This window comes from Grus americana, chromosome 2, assembly GCF_028858705.1.
Source record: "Grus americana isolate bGruAme1 chromosome 2, bGruAme1.mat, whole genome shotgun sequence".
Taxonomy (NCBI): domain Eukaryota; kingdom Metazoa; phylum Chordata; class Aves; order Gruiformes; family Gruidae; genus Grus; species Grus americana.
In genome coordinates, this window is record NC_072853.1 from 122,695,634 (window position 1) to 122,717,725 (window position 22,092).

Here is a 22,092-nt window from a genome sequence, read left to right on the forward strand (position 1 = left end):
AGGCAATAAGGCCATTGGAGCCTAGCCCCAAGTGAAGGCTTCAGCTCCACAGCTGCCCCGCTGCAGGAGCAGGCCTGTCTGCGCAAGAAACAACTTACAAATGCAGGAAAACAGACTGGCGACCCATTCCTAGCACAGGCAGAACCGCACCAGCAAGTAACTGCTTTCGAAAGTCTAGTAAAACCAGATCCCAGGGGCAACACGAGCACAGAAGTACAGTTTTCTCACCGTAACTGCATCAGCACTTGAAAGTTTCTGTTGGCACAGATACCCGGGTCAAGGATCAACACATCTACGCCAGCAAAAAGTCTGCAGAGCGTTAGGAGCTGAGTTACTAAATCCCCACAGAAAACAACATTTAGTGGTAGCTTGCAGTACTAGTAGCTCTTCCGATCAAGCCTGTAAAGCACAATTGGTTGCACAGCAGGAAAACGTTCTTTATGGTAAGAAAACCAGAAGCTAAATTTACGATTCAGCTAGATTTCTACTTGCACCTAGACCTGTAGGACGTTGAGAGCTGAAACTGTTAACAGGCAGGCCCATAACTCTGGACATGTTCAGCTTCACGCCCTGCAACTGTGCGGGCAAATGGAAATCTGAAACAAAACCATACTTAAATACTCTCTCCCAGCTGTATTTGTTGAATGCTACCCTGCAATGGCAGTTTGAAAAGACTGTTTTGGAACACAAAATGCTTTTTGGTTTAAGCAAAAAAGTTAGTCCAAATAGCAATTTAGGTTCTAACAGTTATCTGAAGTCAGACTACAGTCTTTTATTTTAAACAACTTGCTGAAAGCCTGGGAAAGAAAAAAGCCAAATGTTAGGGTAAAGAATGATACATTAGTCATTAGAGAAACATCAACAGGTTTGTGGTTTTGCCAATGTGAAAAAGGATACTCAAAACACTTTTTAGTTAGTACAGTTACTCAATAATTAGTCTTCATTTAAAAATCCCTGCAGCACGTACAAGTTGTTCTGCACCATCACCGACAGAGCTCTCACACTCTCAGTCTGGAGTCTGCAGGTCACTCGGTTTGATGGAAGAGTAGCCATGTTCATATGCCTTTAAAACCATAGAGGGCAACAGGAGCTCACGCCTCCATCCAACCTCCTGACATTGCATATGAACTTCATCATTTTAGACAGTGGCTGTTTCTCTCAAAAGACCAGAATTCAAAATTCTAATAAATGGCTGAAAACTAGGTTATTTTGCTTTCAAGCGCAAACTGGTGTTCAAGTTGAGAGAGGTTTAGTCCTGGGGTAGCATGACAGAAAATGTACTAGGGATGAGAATAAAAATCTTTGAGGGAGGTTGGAGGAAGTGGGATGTCAATTTTCTGCCAGTCACCCATATCACTGCTGCTTGATGGAGTCTACCCAATAAAAAAGCGTGCCTCTCCTTCAAAAAAGTCAGAAGGAGCTAGGCCAGTGAAATCCCTTATTGAAAATGAGAAAGCTTTGACACCTTGGGAACTGGGGAACCTGTGCCCCAGCTCGCACTGCCACAGTGACTGGGAGTTTGTTGTACCTCATCATCAGCGCTTTCTACCAGGAAACTCAACTGAGTGACTTCGCCACTGCAGACCCTTCCCCTATTAGCATAAAATATAAAATGGGACTCCTTGAGAAATGCAATTAAGCAGCCACAGCGATCTCAGCTAAGGAGAATCCCACTGTCACAGCAGTCTCTGTCACGCCATCCACGTAGAGCACCAACTCTTTCTGCAGCTGTGTTCATCCCTCCTCTGCAACTCAGTACTCTACAAGCAACCTGCTACAAACAAGTCTCCCACAACAATAAATCCCTTCCCTACAACGAGCAGCATGCTTGAGTCCTGCTCTGCACACTCAGCCCCCTCCGCTCTACCTCTCCTCATGGCCACAAGCTTTCTCTTCACTGCTATCCACCTTGTGCTCTTCCGCACAAGCGATCTCCTCTCACCAGCACATCTGCTGCTGATATCCCTGGCTCCGATACGTGCAGCCCTGAACCTCCCAGTCAGCTCCTAAAGACTCAGAGGTGACACACAGTAGCAGCACTTGCAGAAGCAAATGGAGCGCTGCAATATAAAATATGTCAACTTTTAAAATAAGAATTATGTAAAATTAAAGGGGTACTGACAGGGTTCATAACTGCAAGCTATTAATGTTTTCCAGAAAGGAGGTCAGTCCTGACAAATCCCTTTTGTGGGGGGATAAAAGCTGCACCCTCACGGGCAATCCTTTGCTTAGTCTATATAGGGCCTTGCACAGAAGAGAATCACGTACAACAGCTGGATTATGTTTTTAGCTAAAGATAGTGATGAAAACAAAAAAGCTAGGCCATGGCAAGCTAATAGAAGAAAACAAAACCAGGCATTTTTTTTAAATGCAGTCATTCTTCTGGAATTGGCAGCAGCATACAGACAGATTTTCAGGCCAGCACAGACACATCTGCTTGTCCACTTTCAAAGCAGAAAACCCTGTACTCCTTAATTATGAAATACAATTTTCTGCTTAGTCCACAGAGGTTTTATTGCCCTAATCCCTTCTTGTAGCCAGAGCCCTTGCCCAACTGACCTAATAGAGCATTTTTCCCACCCTACCACACATAGCTTGAATCTTCTGCGGTAACATCAACCATGATATATATATATACTCCTCTTCCTCATTTCACGTAGTCTCCAATTTCTGTTTTTGCCTACCTAGTTATATGGGACTGCACAATATCACTGACACCAAAGCGCAGTGCAACACAGCTACAGCATTCCTCCGAGGTTAGCTGACATCTAATATACCCTGGTAGACACTGCCCAGCCTCTGACCCGGGAGCACATGTGCACGCAGCTAATGACCAAGCCAGGTTGCCAGAAATAGATGCAGAGGGTACATTTTGTGGGGCCAAGCCTGCTACCAAATTTCTCCCCTCAGCCAGTCTCCCTCACCAGAGGACCAGACCACAAGTGCTGGTAAATTCATGAAACCAGCAAATTTCCCATTAGAAATGACAATCAGCAAAGATCAGTTATTTTCAAATATTTTTAAAAAATTGGCTTCTCATTTAGCTAGGTGAACCCATCTCATACTGCACTGCCAAGGTCTTGACACCCACTTTGTTTCACCATCTCTACGCTATTGCCAATAGAAGGCACAAACAATCTCCGTTTATAAAATCACTGTAAGTTGGAGTGTGAAGGGAACACACAGCTGCTGCTCAAAACAAGGCACTGGCACATCACATGCTGGCCCAAGGCCTTTGCTCTATGTGTTGGGTTTGCGTGGCAAGGTTTTGGTAGCGGGGGGGCTACAGGGGTGGCTTCTGTGAGAAGCTGCTAGAAGCTCCCCGTGTCTGATAGAGCCAATGCCAGCCAGCTCTAAGACGGGCCCGCTGCTGGCCAAGGCCAAGCCCATCAGCGCCTCTGGGATAATATATTTAAGAAGAAGAAAAACACTTAGAGAGAGAGAGCTTTTGCAGCGGGAGAGAGGAGTGAGAAGATGTAAGAAACTCTGCAGACACCAAGGTCAGTGCAGATGGAGGGGGAGGAGGAGCTCCAGGTGCCGGAGCAGAGATCCCCCTGCAGCCCGTGGTGAAGACCATGGTGAAGCAGGCTGTCCCCCTGCAGCCCATGGAGGAAGGATGAGGGGGTGTAGAGATTCCACCTGCAGCCCATGGAGGACCCCACGCCGGAGCAGGTGGAGGCACCTGAAGGAGGCTGCGGCCCGTGGGAAGCCCACGCTGGAGCAAGTTCCAGGCCGGACCGGTGGACCCGTGAAGAGGGGAGCCCACGCCAGGGCAGGTTTGCTGGCAGGACTTGTGACCCCGTGGGGGACCCCACGCTGGAGCAGTTTGCTCCTGAAGGTCTGCAGCCCGTGGGAGGGACTCCATGCTGGAGCAGGGGAACGATGAGAGGAGTCCTCCCCCTGAGGAGGAAGAAGCGGCAGAAACACAGTGAGAGGAACTGACCGTAACCCCCATTCCCTGTCCCCCTGTGCCGCTGAGGGGGGGGAAGGTTGAAGCTGGGAGTGAAGTCGAGCCCGGGAAGATGGGAGGGGTGGGGGGAGGTGTTTTAAGAGTTGATTTTATTTTCTCATTCCTCTACTCTGTTTTGCCTAGTAATAAATTAGATGAATTCCCTCTCTAAGTTCAGTCTGTTTTGCTCGTGACGATAATTAGTGAGTAATCTCTCCCTGTCCTTATCTCGACCTACAAGCATTTCGTTATGCCTTTTCTCCCCTGTTTAGTGAACGAGGGGAGTGAGAGAGTGGCTCTGGTGGGCACCTGGCCTTCAGCCAGGGTCAACCCACCACACTCTAAAAGGCACTTTTTTGTTACTGTGAAACCAATGTCTCTCCCACTCATTAATCTTTAAAACAATAGTTTAACTGCTACCAGCAAACACTTACTTGCTTACTACCAAATAGATAATGATTAACTGGCTTCCACTCTTCAGAAGGAACCAAGTTTCAGATGTTTCCATTCTGGCCCCCTCTCATTCTTTTAACAACATCCCACGGCTCATTTGCTGTGCAAAGTACAACAGGGGACATGTTTTACAACAGGAACTTTCCTCCATCAGTCGCCCACCAGAGCTGCCGTAGCACTGCCTGTCTTCAGGGCTCACTCTGATTGCAGTGAGTGCACTGCAGCATCCTGCACCAGCTTCTGGCAGGTATGAGGACAGCAGGATCATCACTCCTTGACCACGGCATACCTGTCTTGCCCACCACTGCAGTGTGTTCAGATGCCTGGAAGATGAACGTAGTTAAGTGCTCGCTGCAGCATTCACAGTAACTAGCCATTAAGTGCTGCTAGTTTGGCTCCAGTTTTCCTCAACCTGTTTCAATGCAGCTGGCAACCAGTAACAAGAGCAGCCCAGACACCAACACAAGGGCCCATAATGCTCAACATCCTAACCACCACCATGATACCAGCACAGCTGCACCCCCAGCAAGTCTGCAGATGATACTAAGTTAGAGGAGGTGGGTGAAAAGGCAAATAGCAGAACCTCAACCCAGATGGACCTTGTGAAACTTGACTGGGCCGAGAAAAACCTCACAAGGTTCAAAAAGGAGAAGTGTGGAATCCTGCACCTGGGGTGGAATAATCCCATCATCAGCACAGATGGGAAGATCAGCTCTGCCAAAAAGGACCTGCACGTTACAACGGCTGAAAAAGCTGAAAAGATGCCCTCTTGTTGGGAGTAAGGCAAACCATGTCCTAGGCTAGATTAAAGAGGACCGTGGCTGGCCAATGATGGCAAATTATCATTCCTCCCTACTCAGTGTTGGTGAGATGGCACACTGAACACTACATCCAGGCCCCCAGTTCAAGAAGGATGTCAAAACAGGGTCCAGAGGCCTACAATGAATCCTACAAGGAATGCTGAGGGAGGTGGGCTTTTTTAGTCTAGCAAGGAGTAGACTAAGGAGCAATCAGATTAGCTGCCAGCTAAAATTTGAAGGGGAGCTGCAAAGATGACAAACGAATGTTTCTCAGCAGTATTGGATGATATAACATGGAGCAACAGCCACAGACGGCAGCTTGGAAGTTCACGTTGCACATTTTAAAAAAAAAAAAAAAATCTTTATCATCAGGAAGACAGCGTGACCCATAGGCAGGTTACTCAATCTCCACCTCTGGAGGTTTTCAAGACTTGGCAAAGCCATGGTTGATGCAATCCAGCAATGGTGACAGCTCTGCTTTGAGCAGAGATTACATCAGATGACCTCCAGAGGTCCTGTAGAACCAGCATTTCTATCAAATACCATTTTTCTTACAGTTTCGCAAAAAACCCAAAGAACATAGTTGCAAAAAACCCAACCAACCAAACAAAAAAATTTGCAGTGATGCTGAATGTTCTCCTAGATTCTCAGACCCACGTATTTATTTTCTTCAGTAATCAGAATAGTGATGCTGTTGGGGAGTGGGGGTTTGTTTTGCTTTTTTTAAGGATCATGAACTTCCTTTTCCCTCTCCCTACAGACTAAAAACTTCAAGACAAACCAGAACTGAGAGGTAGTAAAAAACCAGAAACCTCTTCTTACTATAGGCCATGTACAGATGCTTATAAACAACTTATAAAATCTAAAGCCTCGGGAGTGACCTCATTTGGGGAGATCTATGAGGCTTTTTGTGAGCTATATATTAATCTGTGATGATTGTTTGCATTATTGACAGAAAATCCAGTCTCTTAAGAGTCTGAAACATCCTTGTATTCTTTAAGCTGTTTATTGAAAAGCTATAAAGTTGTACACAGGTTAAAATTTGTTTTTTCAAAATCAGATTTGAAGATTTTTATTTAGGTGGAGAAGGCAGAGGGGAGGATAAGGTGAAAATAAGCCTTGCTAGAGCTTTTTGGAGCACAAACCATTTCCTCCCTGCTGCATAACTAATGAAATGCGCGTGGAATACAATGACCAGATGTCCCTTAGCCTCTACTTTTTAATAGGTGTCTCTTGTGATGGGCTTTTTGGTCCCATCCATGCATCCATCCCTCCTCTTCTAACAGCTTAATTGTTATAGAACTGACCTGAGTTTTGGCTCTGTTTTATTTTCTGGTAAACCCGTAGACTATAAAAAGGCCCAGGAAATCAGAGTAGACCTACAAAGCATGTTCTGAGAGACATCTAGCTCTGTGCTAAAGTTAGGCAATAACGTGTAACTCCCTTAATACAGGATCACAAGCCATATTCCAAGAGAAAAAAAGTTGAGGGCACAACCAGCAGCTCACTTCATTAGCTGTTTCTGTTACCAGCATACAGACAGTTGGTCTCCTCTAAGACAGAATCCCACCACTCTTCTTTAGGAGCTATGGAAGGAAATGAGAAAGAAAGTATCTAAACATACAGTTTCCTTAAATGCCGTTAAGACCAATCCTGGGCTCGACTGAACAATCAGCTGCCAGCCCTTATCTGTTCTCCGGTGGCTTCCATCTAGACTATACCCTAAGATCTTGTGAAACGAGGGCAAGAATATCATCTGAGCTGATCGTTGCCACTGTACACTCAGTCATTTGAAACCTACTGGACTCCTCATTGGTTTTAATTGATTTAGCCCCTTGCTTCACAGGAGTAGGGAGGTGATGCTCATTTGGGCACACAGATTGTATAGGACATACTACACCAAGCTTTTTGGTCCTCCCTTGTTTTTTATGAGGTTGTTGTGAGATGCTGGTTGGTCTGCTTGGAGTTACTCACACTAATTAACACGTCTATGGCACCAGAATATGACAATTTTTTCACCCTAATACCATCCAAATACAGCCTTCTTGGGTGCTCACTGCCATCTGTTTGTTAGTTGTACACTTGTTTGTGGCCAAAATTATAAAGCTGCTGCCTTCTGGAAGAGGGGATCATAGAATATGTCCAGGTTTTTCTCTCCAAGGTAAAATATCTTATTAAGAGAGAAAAAATAGCAAGATAACCCTCCACCCCAATACACACCTGCATTCTCAGGGCTTAGGCAGTGACTCAGCGAGTCTACAGTTTACAGCTGGTTTCTAGGTTTACAGAGGCTCTGGAAGCTCATCTGCACCTGGCAGCAGCCTCCTTTGCTGAAATCAAATACAGAAGCAGGAACAAACTCCCACAAATACATGCTGCAAGATTTACCCAGCCTGCCTTAGTGAATTTTGCTAATTATCCAAGATAATAAACGTTCAGCACACACAGCTGCAACAGATACATTCAGGAGAAACACCGGATTGTTGTCTCACCTAATTGCCACCAAAGCAGCAAATGTTTGTTCATAGAAGTTTCCAGAGGGTTGGCAAGGGATTGGCAGCATGGTTCTGAAAGCACATCTTGTGCACGCATGCGTACCTACCTAACCAAAGACAAGGCACATGGGTAGGAGTTTCACCTGGGTGATGGGCTGTTCTGGACATGTTCTCCTAGTCCCCAGGAAGCCTCGCCAGTAACTGCCCATCGTCAATAGCAGGGACAGGCTGACCTTGTACATCTTTGCATGCTCACAGCTACTTTTGAGACAGTCATTTTCTTAGGGGACCTGTTGAAGATAATTAATCTATTGACCCTTCATTTTCCTAGTGGAATTATACAACTCTACAGCATGTAAAACAGGCTTGTTTTGCTTAAAGTAAAAATTTGGGGGTGGTGTCCTGGACAAATGAAAGGCTAAGTCCATTCCTTGAATGAAAAGGTCTAGGTAGCAGTAGGAACAGACAAAATTTCAATTCCACTTCACAGCAGTAAAATCTTTCTTTAAGAACAAATCATTAGCACCCTTTACCAAGTGAAAAAAACCAACTATCAGAAGCAGACACAGCTAAAGGAGACAGACATTCCTTCCACATCCTGGAAGCGAAATTTATATTCGAACAGTAGAACTGCAACTTTACTGCAATTAAGAGAGATTTTTCTTACAGAAACTGAGTCAATACAGAGCCATTCCCACACATGCTAAAGAGGAATTAGACTCTTCAGATAATCTTCTCCAGCAAGAACAGACAAGAGCTCATAAATTCATACTGTTTTACTAGAAGTCATAACGAAACACACCCAGAAGGCAGTAACCACCATCCATATCAGATTTGTTTTGGCAGCAGCCCCTAGCATAAGCATTTATCATTTCATAATAAACTCCCACCTATTTAGACCACTGCACACAAGAAAGATCGGGGTGGCTGAACAACTTTCCCAAAGTTGCAAGACTGCCTTCAGCAGTCATCCCAGAGCAATTACCACGCAAAATAGGTATATAGGATATCACCCTGACCTCAAGTCACCTGGGCTCAAATGCTAGCTACTATTTTTAAAAGATGATCTTGTTTGTGGCTTACAATCTCTTGAAATAGTCTTTACTAGTGGGCAGAAAAGATTGGGAGGGGTAATGGTAAGAAAGAGAAAAGCAAGGCAATCTTTCCTTTAAATTATCCGTTTTCAAATGCTGTAGATTTGCCTTTTGACAATAGCTATGCAAAGGAAGCCACAATCTAAACATCTTGGGTTTTTCCAAATTGAAAAGAATGCAAAATGACAATCAAATCTTCAGACAACAGCAGAGGAAAAAAGAATTCATCTCTATTTTCACATCCCAGCCCCCTTTTAGAAGAACTGCTTACACCTTCCCACCAGTTCCAGCATCTGCCATTGCATCTGTGGCTAAACATAATAGCCAGATCACCTGTATCACTTCTTTCTGCCTAAATCAGCTGACATCTAACAAAAAATCCCCAGACTTTCCTGCCCTAGCCCTCTCATTGTCACTCCCAAGAACAGAGGGTGTTTCTACACCAACTTACCCCAGTATTCTCTGACCTATTTGCCCAACACTTCTAGTATTTCACAACAGAAAGAACATTAAAAAACATTTTTGAAGGGTAGGGAGAATAATTAGGTCATTGCATTGTTGACAATTACTGGAGAGAGGGTTGAACAGCTAGCTGGCTTTCTATTGCTGCTACCGAGAACAGCTAAGAATTGATGGATGCTTTGTGGGGTAGGAGACAGCACGAGAAAGACACCAAAAAAGAGAGTAATTTTTTTCATCACTTCTAGATAAATTCTTTAAAACACTTGAATGAAACCGGTATTTTCTTCTGCTTCTGGAAAGAAAAGCAGAAGAGGGAAGAACCTCTAATTTACAGTGCACAGCTAACAAATCTAAATAATGGAGCCCTCCAAGGCATGTCTTCTACTAATGATGAGAAAACCAATTGCAGTTTTTGCATCGACAGCTTATACAAACTAATCATCCATCGACAGAATAGCACTCACATAAAATGAAAGTGTAGGATGTATAAATGCTAACCCAAAATAACTAGACCCATTCACTGAGGCATAGAAAGCACTGACAGACACGAGAGGTCTAACTTTTAGAGGGGATACATACACACACAGAATTTATCGATACAGGTGTTTCAACAACCAAGTGGCTAAAAATTGTTCCTACTATCCAAAGGTGCCAAGAACAAAGTATTTGCAGATGGTTTTGCTACAGATGCCACCTAGTCTGCAGGAAATGTAAGTAACAAAGCACTAAATACGAATCAGGTAAAGATTTTTTTCAGGTCATCTGTGACGTAGCAGCCGGTAGTGTTCCCAAATGCAGGGCAGATTTCCAGCTGCTCAGGATTAAGAGAGTAGAAACCTGCCAGTCACACTGACCTACTATCCTTGCATTAGCAGGGCTGAGGGGAAGACAAACACATTTAGGAGTCTTCCTTTACAGATCAGATCTTTGGCGTAAATTTCCAAATCCGACCAGGCAACATCTGTTATCTTCTCAACAGTGTAAGGACAGCTAGTTTGAGACACTCAAATATCACACTGCTCAACCAGATGACAGAGCCAGAACACAAATGTAAAATTATTTACTTAAACTTTAAAGGCCTAAACTAACAGCACTAATAAATCAGCCAGGCAAAACCCAGCTGGTTGACCCAAGTAAGTCTCCCTGAGCTCCCTGCTTCCTAGGCAACTTTGGCCTGAAGAATGCAACAGAACCATAATGCAAGGCTTGAAATACAGTTTTCAGGTTTCGAGCATTCAGGTGGAGCAAACTGAACACACCAAACCCAAGCTCTGTCTGGCACCAATGAAACACTGAGCCATATGTACCTGAACACAGCGTAGCGACTCCTACACACTACTCCCAGGATTTCAATCACAACTGTACAAACATGACAAGAGAGCACAAAAGGTACTCCATCAAATTTTGAGTGTGGCAACACGTTTTCTTTACTTAACCCAAAGTGCATCCTGTTTTAAAAGCAAAGTTATAAAATTCAGTGGATTCCCTGGTGGAAGTCCAGGAAGTGACTCCTCACCCTCAATAATAAAATTACTGATGTCAGATTCCCTTGCTTGGCTTATTTCCTCTTCAGATGGGTGCCTGGCCCCACAACCAGCCACATACCATGTGGAAAGGGAGGTGAATATACTGAGAACGCCCCTCGGGATCACAGCACTGGGAACTCCACGTTTCACATGAGGACTAACGTCACATCGGCACGGTTTCCCCCAAGATTTAATAATGTGTTTCATAACAAAAAATGAAAGAGTTGGTGGGAAAAAGGGGTTCAGGTCTAGAGCAAGTCCACAGGGAACAGAAAGGCAAAAAGTACACACAAAATTTCTTAGGCCATCAGGTACAACCCACAGCCTCCATGCTTCATCCTTTCAGGCACCACTCCTGGCACAACTCACCTACATTTCATCTCCTTACCATTTCTTTACAGCACTGGGCTCCCTCGATTGCCCACATGGCAACTTCCATGTTTCCTTTCCCTTTGGAGCACGCCAGCCATCTCTTCCCAGGCAAGGCTTGTACTGCCTCCCTCCCTCCCGTGCCCAGCCTGCCACAGCACTAACTGAGGCCATCACATCAGCCTCCCCCACAGACAAGTTTCTCTACCACCAACAGGTAAGTCCCAGTTCAGGAAAGGAGCTTCTGAGTATCCTCTCCACCCCACCAGCCTAAGTAATAAAAAAATAAATCACAACCATTTCTGTATGGTTGATTTACACACCTGGGGAGCAAGTCACTTCTCACACCATTCACCGCACCTTCCCAAACCAGAAATCGTCACCTCCTCTATCCTCACACTACTGTGAGGCTCCTCAAGAGCCACCAGGGCAGCTGCAATACAGCATCTTTGATTAAAACGACAACTATCAGCATAGGCAGACCACAAATAACATAACCTATACTACAATAACCAGTCTAGGCTGGCAAAGATGATTATTACTTACCAATGACAATGCAGCACCGAACTATAGCCACAGACAGCAGTCAAGCGTTCTGGGTATTTGTGTTTTTTCTTAAATAGTTGGAGGGATTTGTAGAAGGTTTGTCAAAGTCAATTTCCAAGTTTCTGTATCCTTGCTTTGACAATGTGAATCCACCAGATTTTTTTTGGTTTCTAAACAGTTAACCAGAAACACTCCTTCAACCAGGAAAGGTCAGTTGGTTGTTTCACTGTAACTGTGCCAATAATTTTGCTTTTTACTAGCTCCATGGCAAGCTGCCAAACAGGAATGCAAGTCTGTCACGGTTCTGCTGACATTTAATTTTTGCTTGTCAAGTTCCCTCTCCCTCCACCTTTTTTTTGCCAAGATAAGCTTACCAGATAATATAAATCAGTCTTAACTCCTTGTTGTCTTAAACATGAGCATCAGGACTTCAGCTCATAAAAGTAGGATAGAAAAGGAGATTTCTTATGACATGGCTACCTCCAATATACCGATGGATAACGCATCTAGTGCCTAGGAACCAGAGGGGAAGACCCAGATATCCATCACTGTTGGATCTGGACCCAGGAGCTGTCACCCACAGTCAATGCTGCCCCCCTGCCCACAGCAGAGCCAGCTGGTGCTGGGATCCAATTAGCTCTCACTCACTGAGCAAATTTGGATGGGGAACTTGGTGCTGCAGAAAGCGACACTGGCAAGACGACACTTTCCAGTTCCTAATTAATTTTTTAAGGGTGACTGGCAGTTTTGAACCTCCAGGCTGTGTGAATTTAAAAAGCTTTTGTCTCCTGAGCTAAGAAAGTTAACATCTGTAACTTTGCATACTTGCCACACTACTTTGAGACATCTTAAGCTGAACATCTAGAAACTGAAATGGAATGGCCACTTTGGAAAGTTGCGTTCATTTATAGGCACTGCAATCCTGACTTCTGCAAAGAATGGCATCAGTCTCATCTGCTGAGGAAGAGTTTTCCAACTAGGCATGTGTGCTCTTATCTGCTTACACCCCTCCCACCTTCACCATCAAGTGGCTCAGTTCCTCCTCAGTTCCTGTTCTGCAAGATTATAGGAGCTACTTTTCATCCCAGTTCACTCTGGATATAAGATTCACTGAACCACTTGATGCAACATTCACCCAACAACTTTCAAATGGCTAAACAACACAAGACGAGATGTCTGAACTCCCTCTGCATTTAAGGAAGAGACACATATCTCAGAAGGCTTTTCACACACACCTACCTCTCACCACTGATTACAGTCAGTGATTAAAGGCCCAAATGATTATCTTAAACTAGACTAAATCCTGCAGTACATAAAGCTAATCAAGGTGAATCCTATATACCCACCTTGGTCTACTGGTGTCCACTATTAACTTCTGACCCCACTGGTGAAATCCAACCAAAATTCACATTTGAGAGAGGAAATGATTTCCCAGTGGTAACTGGGTTCTGTTAAGTTTTGAGAAGACAGGCAGAATGGAGATCCAGGGTCCAAATATCTGAAAGCTCATCCCTAATGATTCTTTACCCTGTCAGCTGATTTCTTCAAACAGATGTGGCAATCCAGTATAAAATATTACATGAGAGAAAGATTATTAGTGAGGCAAGGACACATTAGCTGTCCCTGCTGAACACATCTACTTGTCCATCAACTGCATTTCCTCTCAGGTAGCCTAGACTTCAGCAGGGAAGAACTGTTGTACATACTGATTCCAGCGTGTTTTTCCTAGCCTTTTGGGATAAACAGGTGCTGCTTAAGAAACTATGCCAACAACACGAAAAGAAGAATTAGTTGTCAAACTGAACCAGGAAGAGTGACCCAAGAGGAAGCAGAACATGCATACCCTTCAACATACTGCTCTCTGAACACTTGCTACAGGTGGGTCCTTTAGGGAGAGATACACATAGATATGAGTTAGCATAAATCTTTCATCTGTTTTCACATGAAGCAAATTTTCTGACACTTTTGTAAAAGCTAAAAAGGGGGTGGGGGGGGGACACGACACTATCACAAAGCAAAACCACGTCCCTCCAAAATAAGCTCAGCTGAGCAAAGCATCTGCACCTACTCCCAATCTGGGGACTAAAACATAACCTCTCACTCTGCAAAAAAAACGCCACTCAGTAATCGGAGCTAAAGCTTAACTAAAAACAACCACTCCCAGGGCTTTTATTCAGGTTAGGGTCACTACAAATGCATGAACTGTTTTGTTTGGGGAGGGTGGGTGAGAACACATTTTTATCAGATTTCTTTTCCAGCAGAAGCAAAGCAGAAAGGCAAGTCCTCCTGTTCAGTTTGTCCCTGGGTTCACAAGGGATGACATATGGATAACAGTGTTTTAATGGCACCTCTCACCCAATGACCCCAAAGTGCTTTTACTTGCTTTAATGAACTCGGCTTCAGAGCAGCTTGACAGTTTCATTTTACATGGGAACTAAGAGAGAGATGAAGTAATTTATCTACGTCATGCAGCAGCACCAAATCAGCTCCTACCAGCCCAATGATTTATGCAAGAGACCACATTTGCTTTTGCACAGCATCCTGTCCCAGAGCATGCTGTCGCTAGGGAGGTAACACACTTCTTAAACTCCATTATCTGCTCAGACACCATTGCAGACACTATTGCGTAGGTGCTTTCCAGCCCCAACCCTGCAAAATGCTAAGTCAACAGTGGCTTAAGACACTCCTTACCTTAAAGACTCAAGACCTACACTGTAGTTTACATTATTAATGTTCCCTGGCAACTTCACCCTTCTTCCGCATTACCTTTGGGCAAGAAAAGTCTAATTCTCTGACTAGTCAACCAGGGAAGCAGATTACAAGCAAACAAAAAAACCCAAACAAACAACCCCCCCAAAAAAAACCCCACAGACATGGGAAGACTGATCTTCCCAACACTTAGAACCTTCTAGGTTATAGGAATTTCATATTGCTGCAACGTGGTCTTTGCTTGTGTACATACACAATCCTCCGCTACATGCCAAGGTTCTTCCGTTGAACATGTGCATTATGGCGTAAGTTAAAGAACAACATGAAAAGACAATGTGACAAATGCAAAAAAGTTCTTGCAGCAGAAATACATTAAAATCTGATTGAACAACAAATTTGCATCAAAATTCTCCAATACAGTAAGATGTGCTTGCAATCAACACAAAAGGCCCACTGGTATACCAAATGAGGAATTACAACAAAGTTGTCTTGGCAGAAGTCGCATGAAATCTACGGGGCAAGAACATTAGCCAGCTCTCACTTCAGCCTCAGCAAAAGTGGAATATTACTGCTGTGGTGCCAACAGAAGCATCCTGGTTCCCTGCACCACCATTTCAGAGGGCAAAGCACTCAAATCTTAATGCTAAGGGGCCATTGTTCTGTGAAAGCAAAGTTTCAGCCTGAGATATGCCAAGCTGAAATTCTCTTGGCATATGTTACACAAACAAGATGCCTACAGGACTCTTGCATGGGAGAATTAATTTGTTTTGAATTCATCATTTTCTGGAAACAGAGGATTGCACAAGATGGGCATAAGGGTGAAGAGACGAAAGGGCTCAAGGTCCTAAAGCTTCTCCAGGGAAGTATTTGACTCAGGGACCTGTTTTTTGCTGACCCCACATCAGTGCCCTCATACCATTTTAACGGGTTTTATCTTAATAAATGAAACATGCATTTCCAGAAGAGAATCATGCTGGTACCAAGTGAAAACAAGCTCCTCGGTATGACTAAATACAGCTTGCATCAGCCAACTCACTCTACAACTGACATCTTAAATGCAAGTAACTCTGGAAAACTCCTGCATTTCTGCCAAACTAGATGTTAATTATGCAATTCTTTGTTCCCAGAAGACTTCAATTTATAGTTCATATTTCTACTTCCTTTAACTGAGAACAGCAAACAAGAATTTACACTTCCCTTTCTCTTAACAAGCAGTCATGCATTTTTCCCTTATTGTTTAATTAAAGCCTTTTCAGCCACCAAGAACCTTGTGCCTATGTCTTCAGAGGCAGCCTAATGGCTCTAAAATAGCTGTAAAGACAGAAGGTGGAACACAGTCTTCAGAGACTAGATGTTGTTATAAATTTGAACAGAAAAATATCAAGCTCTTCCCATGATTTCACCACAATTTTACAAATCAAAGTCTAAAAGAAAGATGCAGGCTGGCACCTAAACATATTAATATTCTGGTACATTCCTCCAGTTTTGTATTTTCCTACCCACTCCTTCCCCCCACTTTAATATAGCAAATTTGAGACTAGAAAAACTCTTTAGGCAGATGCTTTGCTGATGACTGGTACCAGTCTTTCCAATCTCCTGGCTTCCAGGCAGATTCACTGTCCTTCAATGCTTTTGAAGCATTTTCTATTTTAAGATTTTATTAGACAAAGAGCCAAAGGGAAACCAGAGACCATCTTCCAGCTCTGTCTGCTGAGCAAATACAAAGAGGGAGCTCTGTTCCATGACCATGACTGGCTCCATAACACAAAATGGAAAAAAGTGAAATGAACAGTTAGAAAGGGAATCCCTGCTTAAAGGGGGAAAAAAAAGCTATCAAGGAATTAAAAGAAAATTGAGTGTGTAGCAAATTAGCAGATCTGGGATAAGTAGCATTTAAAACTAGCTAATAACAGGATGGATTGGGAGAAAAATACGGTTCTCTAACAAGCCCAATACTGGAGCAGTGATTCTACAAATCTAAGGACCTTAAGTGGTTTAGGTTTTTTAGTACTCTTGCAAAGCACCTTTGAACCAGTATGACTGAATGGACTTCAGGGGCAGCAATGATGCAGGAATAAAAAAATTCCATTTTCAGGACATAATCTGCTGCCAGCTTCAGGACAGAGGACAAAGATCATGGCTCTCAGTACCTGATCTTACAAATCTCAGTGTCAACTGTTTTTTTTGTTCTGCAGAGTATGCATTTCTACCATTGAATTTTCCAAGTATAACTCTTGAAGTCCTATGCATTCTGTGCCTGAGAGCGCTATTTATAGTAATAGAACTATGGAATCATACTTGAGGCGGGGTTTGGGAGATATTTTATTTCTTTATATTTGAAATGGAACAAAGTAATTAACATGAAATAAACAATTCCTTGCTCTTATTTTGTTACTAACTTCCTCTCTTTCTGTAGCTTACTACCAATTTATCTCTAGCACACACTATAGGCCCCATGAGCAGGGATTGCTTTCAGAGCAGTTACAGATGAGTAGTAAGATACCACGCTTACTGTGCTTTGAAGCAGAGTTTACCTATTTGCCACGCCACTGCTAGTCTGAAGGACTAAGTCTAATAACCCCAACTCATCATCCCCGCTGCCTGAGACAATGGCTCCAAAACAATGCTGTGCAATTTAAAGGATCAACATGGTCACATACTATCTTGCATGCCATATCCCATCAAACCAACTCCTGCTTCATCAGCTTTCAAAGCTATAAAGCTTGCGTTCATGTCTCCCTTTCCTGTGCCTTGTTCTGAGGATGTATTCTCTTCCCTTCTCTTACCTTGTGAATTTACTTTCTGCCTTCTGGCACACACCTACACTACTTTTCTCATCCCTCAACCTCAGCCTCTACCTATTTTTACAAACAAAATCCTTCTCCTGTAATTTTTATGTATTTCACACATGCTACCTCATCTCTTTTTCACTCTGCTATTGAATCCAATCGCATCACAGTTGCCCAGACACAGATGCCACCCCACACACTGTTCCAAGCACAGAAGCAGCCCCTCTAGGCAACTCTTCCCCTACCTGTGCCTCTCCCTGCCTTGAGAGAAAATGGAAGTAGCACCCAGGAACAGCCTCCCCCTTGGGGAAAAAAACCCAAAAAGCCTCAGACACCAGCAGAGGCCATCACAGACACCAAGCAGAAGCACTGCCCTAAGCCACCACACACTCAACTGTCAGCTACTTTTTCCCTAAGGTGAGAAGATGCCTGACATCTCACAAGCTTTCTTCCTTTCCCTATGCCAGTAGATCAAACCCTTACTTCCACTCCTCCTCCTTTCGTGCCTCAGCCACACAGGCCCTTTCCAACCAAATAAACCACTATTTTAGATGTCTATCAAGAATCAAGTCAAGGGAGGTAAGGTCTTGATTGACAGTACAGAAAGCAGAGCTCAGTTTCTCCCCAAACCAATGCACTTTAGAGCCACATTTAGCCCGTTCCTGCTTCAGCACAACCTAATCAGCACTAAACCCTCCAGGCTTCCTCAAGTCTGCCCCACTCCAGCCTCCTCCCCAGCAGCTTCCAGTTGCAGCCATTTAGCTGCTGAGCATTTTGCTTTAAGAAGAAAAAGGAGATACACGAAGTCTACGCTGTCTTTTCAAACAATTACAACTACTGATAGAAAAGAGCAGGGCTCTGAAAGGGCATTGATAATGAGAGGAGCACAAGACTAGTCTTTTGCTATTGATAGTTTGTGTCTGCTGGAGCTGTTCCTAGACTGAAGAACACGTACAGCTGTGGCTGTGAAGAAACATGTTTTTCCCATCGATTCACATGGCTGACATGCAACTCAAGACATAGACAGTGTCAGCCAAGTGCATATGCTTAAGATGTTATTAATAGCAGGAAAGCAACCCAATCAGTACATGCTCTCCAACTACAAGCACAAGCTTATAAGGTAGAAAGTTCTCACCTGCCTGGCCACCCTCCGAGCTTCCCAGTAAGGTTTAGAGTCTTCTACAGCTTTTCCAATCTTCTTTACCAGTTCATCCAGTTTTACTGTTGCTTCAACCAGTACAGAGCGGAACTTCTGGCGTGCATCCTTCAAATGGTTGCAGAAAGGAAAGAAAGGACAAATACAAATTAGAAATTTATTTCTACCCATTTGTTCCTACCTTCAGGTTGCTCTTCAGGTTCACGCACGAGCTGACACATTCAAAACAGTTACTGCCATAATTCCTGAGTAGAGGGAGTAACAGGAACGCAGAACTGCATTTGAAAGCTATCATGCTGGACACCAAATCTTTGTCTTCCAGAGACAGCTTTTACACAAAGCCTGCAATAGCCTGTGCTAGATGTCACCTCTGGCAGGGTGTCTCAGAGAAGAATAGCTTGTAAGTGACTTGATGGGGAGGGAAACAGCAGCATAACAAGTTCTGAGAGGGAGTTCAGTGGCAAAGAAGTCTCACCTAGACAATGCTAGAATGGGGCTAGCAGGCAGGCTAAATCCCACAGCAGGCTGGCAAATTGGCTGGAACTAGCATCTCCTAAACCTTAGTGTGTCACACCCTTAGTACTGTTCCCCCCAGAGACACCATTTCACAACGCAAACAAGGATGAACGGAACTGCCTTCTGCAGAAGAACTGGACACTTTCCACATAGTGTATTTTCAAGTCAGCTCCTCTTTTCTTTTATAAACACACCCTACTTACTTCAATAGCAGCAAAAAGCTCCCAGGTCCTCATGGCAAGACTTCCTGCCATAAAAGCCCATCTTTTCAGCTATTGTTTGTATCAATGGATAAGGACATTTACTTTCCATTTAAATGTAGTAAATAATAAGTTAAGAAAAGTAAATTCCAGCTACTTCCACACTAGATGAGTTGCCCTCTTCATATGATTAGGTGAAGCAATTAAAATATTTTCTCTGCTGCATGGAAATTTTCACACCTTTAAGCAAAGCGATCCTGATTTTGATCTTAGCATCCAACACAGACTCTAAATCAATGGAATTATTGCAGAGAGATGTAAATTCAGGCTGGACGTAACCCAGGATTTAAGGAGATGAAGAGGAAGGGCCATGTGAGCTCTTGACAAGCCTTGTAATTCTAATTAGAGAGCAGGATTTATGCAGACTACTGGAGTGACATGTTGATTATTAGGAAGCAGCTGGCTTGAAGAAGTACTCTAATTCAGGAGGTTTTTGTCATTATTGCTGAGGATTTCTAGAATGCACAACTGTTTATTCATTAGTGGAACTAAAATACATTGGAACCTACCACTACAGTCTCAGAAGTGGGGAAAAAACTGCAATAATATATGTTGCCTTTTTCTGTAAAAACTAATGTTTCAGAAAAAGCTTCTTAGCTTTTTTGGTTTTACCTAAAACCTTAACCAGCATTGGTAATACTTTAGTCCAGTGCAAATAGATTTAGATTCTTAAGGTACTCCAGTTTATTCTAAGGTAGTATTCAAATGGGTAACACAGTAAAAAAAAAATGGAGACTTAAATGCACATTAACTTATTATTTTATTAACTCCAATCCAGTCAATAATCCCATTTCTTAGTGAAAGCCTGAAATGTATCATTCAAACAGTATGTGTTGAGTCAGTGGTTTTCTCAGTGAGAAGAGTCTGAATATTTCCAGTTAAAGTACTGGACGATAGATACATGGTTCACTGCTCAAAATGAGTTTCACAAGTAACTAAAATAAGACTGCAAGCACGATGAGTATATTGCAAGACGTTAAGTACTGAACTATATTTAAAAAAAAAAAATTCCAACAACTACAGGAACAAAATTAAAAAATCATTTCTAAATGACTGAGCCAAAAGGTTTGTTTTTCACTTTCTTTGTGAAAGCTGCACATTTGGATACTAGTTGTGGAAAGCAAATAGTTAAAGAAAACCATAAGTGTGTATGTATTAAGTAAAAAAACCCTACGCGGTGATTTCACTAAAAAAAATCAGTTTCCATGTTTATAAGATAAGCACTTGGAACACAGAAACCATCACTACCAAATCTGTACTTAGAGATCTACCCCAAATTTATTCATGTGATAATTATGTACACTCTTATCCAATAGGAAAAAGAGAACTAGTCTCCAACTAGCGTTTAAAAAAAACAAAACAAAAATCACCAAGGACAGAGCAGTCAAACTAACAACAACTTCTGTAGCCATGAATCTCCCACCAACTCGGATGACGCACATACAAATTACTCAATTGTAACTAATCCTGTAGCTGGCACCTGAGGCACAGGTCTCACAAATGGTTAAATACACATTCATTTATGAGCACAGCCCCACTTCACACAGTAGCTAGTTACACAGAATAGGAAGCTTCAGCTGAAGAAGACACTGATGTGAACTTCTAGTTGACCTTTTTGTCCCTAAAGATGCCTGGTTCCTATTTTGAGGCTTTATTTGGGTCCAACCATCCTAATTTTTTCCGGTGAAGAATAACAAAAACCAAAACACCCTAGCACTTTATAGCCATGTCAATCCATCACATGATTTATTTTAAATGACTTTTATTCTCAGGCTCCTGACTGTCAGGAACACAAGCCTGGAGGCTTTGCCACCTTCTGCATGAGAGAATAAGCAGATGCTCATACACTGCTGGAATCAGTTCCCCTCCCAAAGGCTTCCAGCCATCCCCTTTGGACACAGCGACAAGATGCTGCGGTCTCTGAGAAGGTGGAAAGCCAAACCCACACCCTCTCCAGCACTACACGCACCACTTTTACTCTCCACTAGCCCCAACTACAGTACAAAAGCAAACAATCCCACATTGTGTATCTACACCGTGTATGGTCCTGTGGCAACCCAGTGCGCTCACACCACCCAGCCTCCTCAATCCAAACTGATCCAGCTCTCGTGGTCTCAGTGACCGCAGCTCCTATCTGGGAGCTGTGGTAGCATCTCCTGTGAGCGGGGGTACAGCTCCCTCCTGCAAATGCGCAGCCACACTCAGTGTGTCAGCCCTGCCACATACTAGCAGTGCATCTGTAAAAGTCAACACCCTTGGGACAGTGCACAATTCCCCTGGCAGGTGCCCCGGGGAAGTTTAAATAAGAAATACAGGTGCAACAGCTATTTTTACTCTTCATGTGAAACTGGGGAGGTCAGAAGCACCAAGACAATTGCACCAGGAGCACTGGGCTTGGTGCACTTGTTACTTATGTGACATGAAAAGAGCATCTGTGGTTCACAGGAAGGATGGGCCTGTGGTCAAGGCAATAACTTAGGAATCAATTTAATTCCCTGCTCTATGTCCAGCTGTCAGTGAGACAGTTCAACCCACGTGTGAAGTGGTTCAAAGCTATACATCCTCTTAATGGTGTCTTCTGTAAGAACACTCACGTCAAAAACTTAGAGGCTCGGGAACAGTACAGCAGCACAGTTCATCCATGGTCCCCAGCACAAGGGAAACCTTACATCTATGTTAGGAAGACTACCACACCACCTTCAACTTACTTATCAAATCCTCTGGTGTGATGTACCTCCCTACAAGCGTTACTACTTAACTGCTGAACTCTTGCTTCATTCAGACCTTTATTATCCATGTGTGCTCAGTAGAGAAAGGAAAAGACAGCAATTCCTGCAACTTGCTGCCATGAGCACAACAGAGACAGCATAGCATATGCCATGCAACTTTTCTAACACAGTCCTCAGTTCTTAGTTTCTGTATTTCAGATCCTTGAAAGATGATGCTTTCTGATAAAAGCCTTAGGTAC

The 22,092-nt window shown here is 43.4% G+C and overlaps 1 protein-coding gene across 2 annotated transcripts in view; it reads right to left on the minus strand.

Moving 5' to 3' along the window:
• Positions 1-22,092, minus strand: part of SH3BP5 (SH3 domain binding protein 5) — a 53,548-nt gene that overhangs the window by 22,476 nt on the left and 8,980 nt on the right. For both annotated transcript variants that reach the window (XM_054817932.1, XM_054817933.1), the window contains one exon: positions 18,328-18,456. In XM_054817932.1, the coding sequence (XP_054673907.1) occupies positions 18,328-18,456 (129 nt within the window). The remainder of the gene's footprint in view (positions 1-18,327; positions 18,457-22,092) is intronic.